The sequence below is a fragment of the Calliphora vicina genome, chromosome 1 (genome assembly GCF_958450345.1).
Source record: "Calliphora vicina chromosome 1, idCalVici1.1, whole genome shotgun sequence".
In the NCBI taxonomy this organism is placed as follows: Eukaryota; Metazoa; Arthropoda; class Insecta; order Diptera; family Calliphoridae; genus Calliphora; species Calliphora vicina.
Window position 1 is genome coordinate 374,557 of NC_088780.1, and position 10,652 is coordinate 385,208.

The 10,652-nt window shown below is 29.8% G+C and overlaps 1 protein-coding gene across 2 annotated transcripts in view; it reads right to left on the reverse strand.

Annotated features, from left to right (window-relative positions):
• Positions 1-9,792, reverse strand: part of tinc (tincar) — a 36,168-nt gene extending 26,376 nt beyond the window's left edge. For both annotated transcript variants that reach the window (XM_065498586.1, XM_065498585.1), the window contains exons 1-3: positions 9,248-9,792; positions 9,060-9,175; positions 2,889-3,123 (exon numbers count right to left, since the gene is read on the reverse strand). In XM_065498586.1, coding sequence (XP_065354658.1) covers positions 2,889-3,123; positions 9,060-9,175; positions 9,248-9,689 — 793 coding nt within the window. In that variant the 5' untranslated portion in view covers positions 9,690-9,792. The remainder of the gene's footprint in view (positions 1-2,888; positions 3,124-9,059; positions 9,176-9,247) is intronic.
• Positions 9,793-10,652: the final 860 nt, after the last annotated feature.

Below are 10,652 nucleotides of genomic sequence, written 5' to 3' on the forward strand. Positions count from 1 at the left end.
GATAATATTTAGGTACCAAAATTTGTGAACTGAACTATAGGTACTTTTTTGTTCTTCTAATGCTACTTTTTTGAAATTTCTATAACAATGGACTTAGAAACATGAAATTAAACATATATGAATATAGAAACATGAAATAAAGCTTATATATAAACCGAGTGAGTGGAAAACCACAAGTGTGGGTTTTTTGGTACTTTTTCTATATTCTAATGGTACTTTTTTGAATTTTCTATAACTGTGGACTTAGAAACATGAAATTAAGCATATATGGTCCTAGGTGAGTGAGAATTCTAGGGGGAGACTTTTTGGTACTTTTTCTTTATTCTAATGGTAGTTTTTTGAATTTTCTATAACAATGAACTTAGAAACATGAAATTAAGCATATATGGTCCTAAGTAGGGATGCCAAACGTGACTGGGTTTTACAAATCCCGGGATTCGGGATTTTAGAAATGTAAATCCCGGGATTCCGGGATGTCAATACACATCAAGTTCAACAATAAAAACCATTTATTTCGTTAATACACTAAGTAGAAATATACAGCTCAATTATGAATAAAAATTCCGCGGGAGTTTTTTCCCTTTTCTATATATTATTGGATTTCAATGAGAAAAAACTCCCGGGGAACAAACTCCCGCGGAATTTTTTATTCATAATTGGGCTGATAACAAAGAAAAACTAATGCATTGAATTAAAATATATATAAAGTATTGTGGAAACCGGGCTACATTTGTCCCTAGTCCCCATACATGGTCCCCTTCAGAAAAAGACTTTGACATTCATAATTGTCTTATAATAATTAATATAGTGATAAAATTGAATAAATAAGTTGTATATGAAAATTAATCTTTCTACCAACTCTTGTGAGGACCAGTCAATAATAATATAACCTCTATATCAGAAAATATTTTATTGTCAATAAATAATTTGTATATAATGATATTAACATAAATTTCATTCATTCAAAAATACTGATTCAAGTCCCCATAGAAGACCAAAACTACATATTGATGGTGGGTATAAAAGATTCGCCATAGCTGAATATAACACTCTCACTTGTTTTATATTAGTATTATAAGTATGCTGAAATTTAGCTTTCTAGGTTTCATCCTAAAATATTAAAAAATCTCGTAATTTTCGGGATTTGTTAATCCCGATCCCGAAAAATCCCGGGATTTTCGGGATCGGGATTTCGGGATTGGCATCCCTAGTCCTAAGTGAATGAGAATTCTAGGGGGAGACTTTTTGGTACTTTTTCTTTATTCGATTGGTACTTTTTGTAATTTCTTCACCAATGAACCTAGAAACATGAAATAAAGCTTATATGGAACCGAGTGAGTGGGAAACTACAAGTGGGTGCTTTTTGGTACTTTTTCTATATTCTAATGGTACTTTTTGAATTTTCTATAATATAATGGACCTAGAAATATGAAATTAAGCGTATATGGTCCTAAGTGATTGAAAATTCAAGCGGATACCTCATGGTACTTTTTGTTTATTCTAATGGTACTTTTTTTAATTTTCTATAGCAATGGACTTAAAAACATGAAATTAAACATACATGGCCCTAAGTCAGTGAGAATTCTAAGGGGAGACTTTTTGGTACTTTTTCTTTATTCGAATGGTACTTTTTGTAATTTCTTCACCAATGAACCCAGAAACATGAAATAAAGCTTACATGGGCCCGATTGAGTGGGAATCCACAAGTGGCTGCTTTTTAGTACTTTTTCTATATTCTAATGGTACTTTTTGAATTTTCTATAATAATGGACTTAGAAATATGAAATTAAGCGTATATGGTCCTATGTGAGTGAAAATTCAAGCGGATACTTCATGGTACTTTTTCTTTATTATAATGGTACTTTTTTTTAATTTTCTGTAACAATGGACTTAGAAACATGAAATTAAGCATACAAGGTCCTAAGTCAGTGAGAATTCTAGGGGGAGACTTTTTGGTCCTTTTTCTTTATTCGAATGGTACTTTTTGTAATTTCTTCACCAATGAACCTAGAAACATGCAATAAAGCTTATATGGACCCGAGTGAGTGGGAAACCACAAGTGGAGGATTTTTGGTACTTTTTATATATTCTAATGTTACTTTTCTAATTTTTTGCAATAATGGACATATAAATATGAAATTAGGCGTATATGGTCCCAAGTGAGTGAAAATTCAAGGGCATACTTCGTGGTACTTTTTCTTTATTCTCATGGGACCTAGAGTTTCAAAAAAAATCGAAGAATTTCAAAACCGCGGTTTCGTTTTTTTCGGTTTTGTGATAATTTTTAAATATTAATTGTTATAGAAACAAAATTAGTTGATAATATAGGAAATAATATACATAACTAAAATATATATATATATATATATATATATATATATATATATATATATATATATATATTTAATAAATAAGAAAACTTTTAATGTATTTTTTTAAGAATGCATATTATACGTATTGAAAATACATATTAGAATCATGCCACTTTCATTGGTTTAAAGCACTCATTTGAGGTAATGTTGCAGATCAATGAAAACCCATGTTCACCAATGACACGCTAACGTTAAAATCATTCATGTTTTACCTAAAAAAGATACCAGTTCACTATCAGTGGCACCCATGCATTTACTACATCTGTTGCATGTTTTTTTTTTTTTGCTGGGAACTATCATATCGTTATCTGGTTTATTGGGTAGTATTGTTTAAAATTCATTATTTAGGACCTCTTTTGTAAAACACAAAAATGTGTATGAAAACATTTACTTCAAGTTTCGTTTAAGATGAGTTAAACATTTACATGCGTTTTTTTATTCTAACAAGAACAAAACACATGCAATTTTTTCGCATCTCCAAAAAACTAAAAAGTATTTATACAACATAATATTAACCTCTTGGCAGCAGACCATTTTCAATTATACGTCCTTCCAAAAGTAAACGTGGTAAAAGTAAACACATTGCTATCAAGATATGTATAAAAGCTGCCGTAGGTCCACCATGTGTCCACAACGTTCGAAATGTACCACCACGTGATTCTTCTTCTAAACCATCATGTGGTACCATCGTGCAACGACGCTCTTTTGCAGCACTTCCCAATTTAATACCATCGTTTGCCAAGTTACCTACCTAAAAATAGCATAAATTTTAATTAACTTTGTAAAAGAAAAAGTGACATTAAAGTATATAAAATGTATATTAAAAATTATATTGATGTTAATAAAGCAAATCACAACAAAGAGCTGCTGTGCTGAATGCTTTATTTTATTTTTCATCTGTTTGTAGTTTGGCACTTAGGTTTAACTAATGTGACCGACCATACATACGTCCTCTTTTTTAGAGGACAATCATCTATTTTAACTGGCTGTCATCTATAAAATTTGTGTCCTCTATCTGTCATATTTTTCCATAATCTGTCATCTTTTGTCATCTTAATTTTTAAGAGCATGATCAATATTTATTTTTATAAATTAAAACTCAAATCGTATAGAAAATGCCGTGCTGTGCTTGTTCTGTTCATACTCTTACTGAACTTTGAAAATAAATGGTAACACTTAATTTCTTATTGTAAGCTTTATAAACAAATTCTGAAATTTGTTAAAAAAAATTTTTAAAATTTGAAATAGATTTTTGAAACTGCAGTAAAAAAAATATATGTATGTACATATTTTTTTGGTCATACCTACGAATAGGTTAATGGTATTCTACGAAGAAAATAACTCAAATACAAGTAAATATGTGCATTAGGGATATAACTTTTGACATTTTTTGCAAATATGCAAATTGGCATAGCATAGTCGAATAGAGCATTAAAAAATATGAAAAACCACGGTATTATTTTTTCGAGGTTGTTAAAAAAGTTCACGCAGCAAACGCAATAAAGTTTTTCATTCAATTTTTTCAATTATTTTGAAAAACAATATATTTTATTTTAATAATAACTGCGGACATACTTCAAAAGATAATTTTTAAATAAGGGAAGTATCCCTCACACTTGCAAAAAAAAATATGAAATTATTTATATAATTTTTCACAGAAAAAAAATTTCGTTTATTTTAGAAATTGGTGTTATGGTGGTATGCCAAAAATTTCCTATTGTTCTTGTGTCCCAAATAGTTTAGATAGCTATTTCTTCAATCTTTCGAAAAAAAATATTTAAAAAAAATAAAAAAAATTTTAATATTTTTTTCCAAAATCAAAACCTTTTTGACTTTCTTTTAAAATGGGCCCTTTTTTTCTTAAAATAAAGTATACATATTTTCCTTGAACACCTATTTGGTCGCTTAGTGGGATATCTATCAAAATAAATATTTTGTAACTCAAAACATACAATTTGGGCTCTTTTTGTAATTTTTTTTTTTGCTATAAAGAAAGCTTATGTCTATTCCTTTAAGATGGCTTTGGTCGCTTAGTTGGATGCGAGTGGGATATATATCAAAATAAATGTTTTGTAACACAAGGCATACAATTTTTGAGTTAAAACATTTATTTTGATAGATATCCCACTAAGAGACCAAAAATATCTTAATATCTAGGCTTTCTTTTGAGCAAAAAAAAAAAAAATAAAGAAGGGCCCATATTGGAAAAAGTCAAGAATTGTAAGTCTTGAGTTAAAAAATATTTATTTTGATAGATATCCCACTCGCATCCTACTAAGCGACCAAAAGGGTCTTCAAGGAAAATATCTAAGGTTTTGTTTGAGCTAAAAAAAAATAAAATAAAAAGGGTCCAAAAAGTCAACAAAGTTTTTGATTTTGCGAAAAAAGTCAAAAATTTTATGTTTTGAGTTACAAAATATTTATTTTGATAGATAGCCTACTAAGCGACGAAATAGGTGTTCAAGGAAAATATCTAAGCTTTATTTTAAGAAAAACAAAGGGCCCATTTTAAAAAAAAGTTAAAAAAGTTTTTGATTTCAGAAAAAAATATTAAAAACACAAAAATTTTAAAAACACCTCAGCTCTAACCATGTGAAATTTTGTAATAATATCTCCAATAGTTCCCGAGATACCGAATTATTTCCAAAAAAAAAAGTTTCTAAACCACTGTGCGATCTTGTTGAAAAATTGTGTCTGAATTACTATCCAATAGAACTAAATTTCATCCCGATCGGAAGACATCGATTTCAAAAGTTGGTTCACTTGACATGAAATGCCCCATATATTTTAAAAAAATTCGCTTTTATTTTAATATTTCTCAAAATATGTTAATTTTGTTCCTACATTGCTTGTTCTAGTGGTTTGAGACTAGAGTTGCCAAACGGGATTACTTAAACCCCGAAGCCTGGGATTTTTTAATTTCATACCCCGGGATTTTCCAAATCCCGTTTCTCTTTATTAAATAAGGGAAATAGTAATTGTTGTGTGCCTTGTTCATGTATTTTGACATTCTACATGTCCGAATATCGCAAAGGGATGTTCAGCAAAGCTCAACGCCTGCCAAACTACCAAACTCAACTAAAATCATCTTCATATGAAATTGATTTTATCCCAGATGAGGAGCTCGATCAAAATGAAAATATTTCGATTGCTCAAAGGCTAAAAGATATTATTAATAAATGTAAAAAAAACCCCCAAATAACAATAACAAAACCAAATTATAATGTAGATTTGCAACTTACAAAAGAAATAGATCATTTTATTTCTAAATGATCAAGAGGAAAGTACTTGCAGATTTGTTACAAGTACTTGCAAATGGTTTTGCAATTATGAAATCCGTTTTTCGGTAGCAGCATATGTCGGAATCAAAATTCGTTCCAGAATGACAGATGAAACTATAGATACAATAGTATTCTTAAGAAGCTATTTATTTATCAAAAAAATTTATTACTTAAACTGCAAATAAACAAACAGTTAATAAAATACACTTTTTGCAAATATAGTTCCAAAATAGGGCACTCAAATGCATTTAATATTTACATACAACATCTTTTAAATATTTTTGTATAATTTTTTAAATTTTCTACCATACTGCATTTACAGAATATAAAAACCTTGCCTTTTTATACAAGAAAAAATAAGCAAAATTGAAAAAAAAAAAAAATATAAGTTCGTATTTGAAAATCTGAATTTGTAATGCTATGAATAAAAAACCATCGAACAAGATGGCAATGTTATATTGAATAGAATATAGAAATATTTAGAAAATTTAATTAGCTTTCTAATGTATTAGGTTCAAATCCGTTAAGAATTGGTTGAGTTAGAGGAAAATTACTAAAGCAAGATTTTTTTATTTTTTGGAAAAAAGGAATTTTGCCTAAAAAGACGAAAAAACGATTTAAGAGACCACTTCCTATTCATCAATATTTAAGTGTTATACACTTAATCTACTTTTTAGAGTAGATTAAGAAAATCGATGATCATGAGGGAATTTCGAAAAAAAATTAAAAGTGAATCTTATAATTTTAGGGATTTAGATTTCCCGTAAATCCCGAAACCCCGGGTCGGTATTTCGGGATTCTTTATCAAACCCCGCACCCCGGGAATTTCAAAAATCTGTCCCGATTAGCATCTCTACTTGAGACACGTTTAGGGCCTGGGGAATTTTTAAAAACTTTTAAATTTTGTAACCAATTTTTGTCCTTTATATCTCATTAGACCGACAATTATGCACACATTTCGATTCTTTGAAATTAAATAGTTACTTTATTTAATGGTAAAATTTTTACAAAAACTGAAAAAATTGCAAATGCACCTCAAAACTTCAGCGTCGTTGCGCCACCAGTTAACGTTATCCTATCATCCTAATATTTTAGACAACGTGTTTCAACAATACATAGAACACTACAATCTTGGAGCACTCTAATACACATACATACATGTGAACTTAAATTTTTCTATAAAATATGTAAAAAAAATTTGAATTCAAATAAATTTTTGACATTTTTCTTTATGTCATCTATTTTCATTTTCAAAATCTGGTCGCCTTAGTTTAACTCACCAATGATGCTCAGTTAAACCTAGATTATAGTAAATGAACAACGAACGTTTGTTGAGTTCATAGGCCAGATATCAAAATTACGCAAGATAAAGATTGTTGCCGTAATTATAAATCGTTTCCGGGCCTGCCTTCAGTTCCCTCATGATACAGTGCATCTCTTTCACTGCGCCCAATTGACTTATGGTTAATTCCCGTAATTTCAACAAATAGATATCTATCAGTGCTTAGTTACTTACGGAGTAAAAATATTTGGTAATTTTTACCCGTAGATATTGATTTGAAATTAATGTCAAGTTACCTTTTAGGTAACTTTATCTGCTGGTTATTTTACACCGTAGATATCTACATGTTGAAATTACGGGCATAAGACGACTGTAGTGGCAAAATTTTTTAAAGAAGTTAATTTATATTTGATTTTAGTTTGGATGTTATATTCATTATTAAAAAATTGTGTAGAATACAAAAAAATACAGAATTTAGGAATTCACTTTAGTCTGGTTTTTATATACATAGGTCTATGTTCATATTTTTTAATAGATGCGTGCAAAATACCTAAAGTAAAACTCTTAATAACTTTAGAATTGTTAGTCAGAATTTACCATTTTTCATATTACAGGATAGATTGGGCGTATTTATCCAAAGTATTGGCCACTGTTAACTGTGACCTTTTCCCGGCTTTCTGACAACATATTGTTACGTTTTAACCTTTTGAAAACGTTGGTTTATTTCCTTTAAGTAAACCGGATACTTTTGATTGCAAATAAAAGCCGCTTAGTAGTTTGAAAATTGTAACAACTCTTTATTTATTTAAAATCTACAAAAACAGAATTAAATAGTCACTCAGTGTTTTTTTTATACACGTTTATAAATTCGCAGAAATACAGACACACTTTATAATGTACACCAATTCACTTGAAAAATGCAGCTCACTTTAAGGCACTCAGTTGATGTTTATTCGAATAGCGTCTCTGATAAACTAACTAACGACTGCAACCTCTGCCACTATTAATAGCACTGCCATCTGCACTCTAGATTGTTCTTTAACTGTCAAAGCTCGTATATTCGAAGCCTAGAGCTTTCTAACTGTCAAAACTGAATATTCGAATATACGAGTCGCAGCAAACATTCAGCGTTGCCATACTTACGATCAATGATCAACTGAAAGCTTTTATTCAATGTTAATAATGCCCACAGATATGTTACAGTTTGAGAGGCACTGCTATTTGAAAGCATTATGCAACTTTAAATCAGCCGTTAAAATCATTATATTTGAATTCAAGTACAATTTCGTAACAATATGCATTCCGAACCAAAATAACTGATCTTTTGAGGCCAAGAGTGAAGCGTATCACAGAGAGAACGTTCTGCTTCGATCGAAACAAGTAGTAGTCGGACGGGGCAAGGTCTGGACTATAAAAATGGTGAGACAAAACTTCCCAACAACTTCATTCTAAATACATTTTAACAGGTATTGCAACATGTGGCCGAGTGTTGTCATGATGGAATATTACAGTTTCGTGTCTGGCCGCATATTCTGGGCGTTTTTTCGGCCAATGCTGGCTTCAAACGAATATGTTGCGTTCGGTACAGGTTCCCTGTGAAGGTCTGACCAGATTTCAGCAGCTCATAATAGATAGGACACTTTTGGTCCCACCAAATATAGAGCATTACCTTAGAGCCATGAATATTTGGCTTTGGTGTCGATTCGGCTGGTTGGCCGGGCTTCACATACGATCTCTTACGCTTCGGGTTATAGCAATGGATCCATTTTTCATCGCAAGTAATGATTCGGTGCAAAAATGATTTTCTTTTATAATATTGTAAAAATTGGATAAGCGGTTAAAAATTTATATACAATTGAATTTCAGTGTTTTACACCATTCTTGTATAAAATTGTAACTTTGAACCACGATAAATGAATTTAACATTTTAGAGCAACTTAAAATTTTGGACTACCATAAAGAACCTGTGTAACAAATTTTGAAGGTTATGGCCCGATGTATTTTCGAACAATTTTGTTTCCTCCCAGTTACATATTACTTATTATGCGAATCCCAATATTTCACTCTTATTTTCAACATAATCTGTTTTAATGTTTTCCAACTGATAAAAATACATGTACTTACTTTAAAAACTGCAGAGGTAAAGAAAAATGGCAGTAATACGAAAACCAACCCAGACAAAATAATTTGTAAATTCAGCTCAGCTACAGGCTCAATTTTCCACGGAATCAGAGAACAACCTAAAAATAATATATATATGTATATATATATGTATACAATATTCAAAATACATTATCGATTTTAATAATTACCCAAAAACCTATAAGCACCATGTACAGCTAAATATCCTTGGAATAAGGTAAGCAATACTCCATACCATATTGACCATAAAGAATTTAAATGCAAGTAATTGTTATGATCCGGATACATCTGCGAAGAATACATACTGTTGTTGTATTTAGAATGCTTTCTTTTCGAATTCATATACTTGGCTGGCAAATAATTACTCTGTAAATTAGGATGAGATTGGTGTTGTTTATGATTTCCAGTTGAATCAGTTAAAATTGTATTCGATATGCTCGAATTTAAACTGGACGGTGCTGTTTTTCTCATAGAGATTGCTGTAGTAGATAAGATGCTAGTAGTACAATTGGAAGAATAAAAAGTGGAACTGCGATTTTTTGATTTATTTACAATGTGGTTATTATTTTCATATGTTAACAATGATCCCGTAATAGACATGTCCTTGTTCATGTAATTGATATGTATACAATATTGATTTTACGTTTCTTAATTTATATTAATCTCATGATTAAAATGACAATTTTATGCAATTCACTGAGAGTTTCCATTGAGAGAGAAATGTATGGTAATCAATAATTCTCATCATTTTGTGTACATACATACATATTTACATACATATGTTTGTATAATCTGCAAAAGAAAAGAAAAATATTGTTGAAATGTAAATGGCTGACTTCATAAACGCAGTTTGCAAAGCAATATTGCAATGCATAGTGTTCATAAACTCAATAGATTTTGTTTACGCAATGTCGCAAGTTCATTATTGCATGACAATGCTTTTAAATGCGCAACATTTGTCAAATTTGAGCTTTATTTTTATTTACATATGATTCTTTAATAATTTTTGAGTTCTATGTATATTAGGGTATTCAATTAATCGGGTTTCTGGTTTAATCGAGCCAATAATTAATTCGGTTAATAATCGGTTAATTTAAAATTATTCGATTAACAGAATAATTTCTATGTAATAGCTATTTACTAATGTTAGTTCTTCAAGTTTCTCCAACCCACATACACCTGCCTGTTCTTATTTATTTGCAAATAAAATATGTAAATTTGTACTGCATACTTTAGGGGGCTTTTTTATTACCGTTGACTGGACTGAAAAAAAATTCAGAGTTTTACCCCGATTTTTTTTAATTTTTTTTCTTTACAAATTGTGCTGTGCCGAATTTTATATACCCTTCACCAAAATATACTTTAAAATAAAAATTTTAAATATTTTTAGGTAAACAAAATTTAATTTTTTTCCAGTTGTTTTTTCGAAATTGTTTTTTAATTTTTTCTAATTTTAAAAAAATTTTTATTTTAGTTTTTAAATTTTTTTTTTTAATATTTAATATTTTGAAAAATTCGGGTTAAAAAATATTTTTTCCGATTTTAACCCATTGTAGGTCCAACTTACTATGGTCT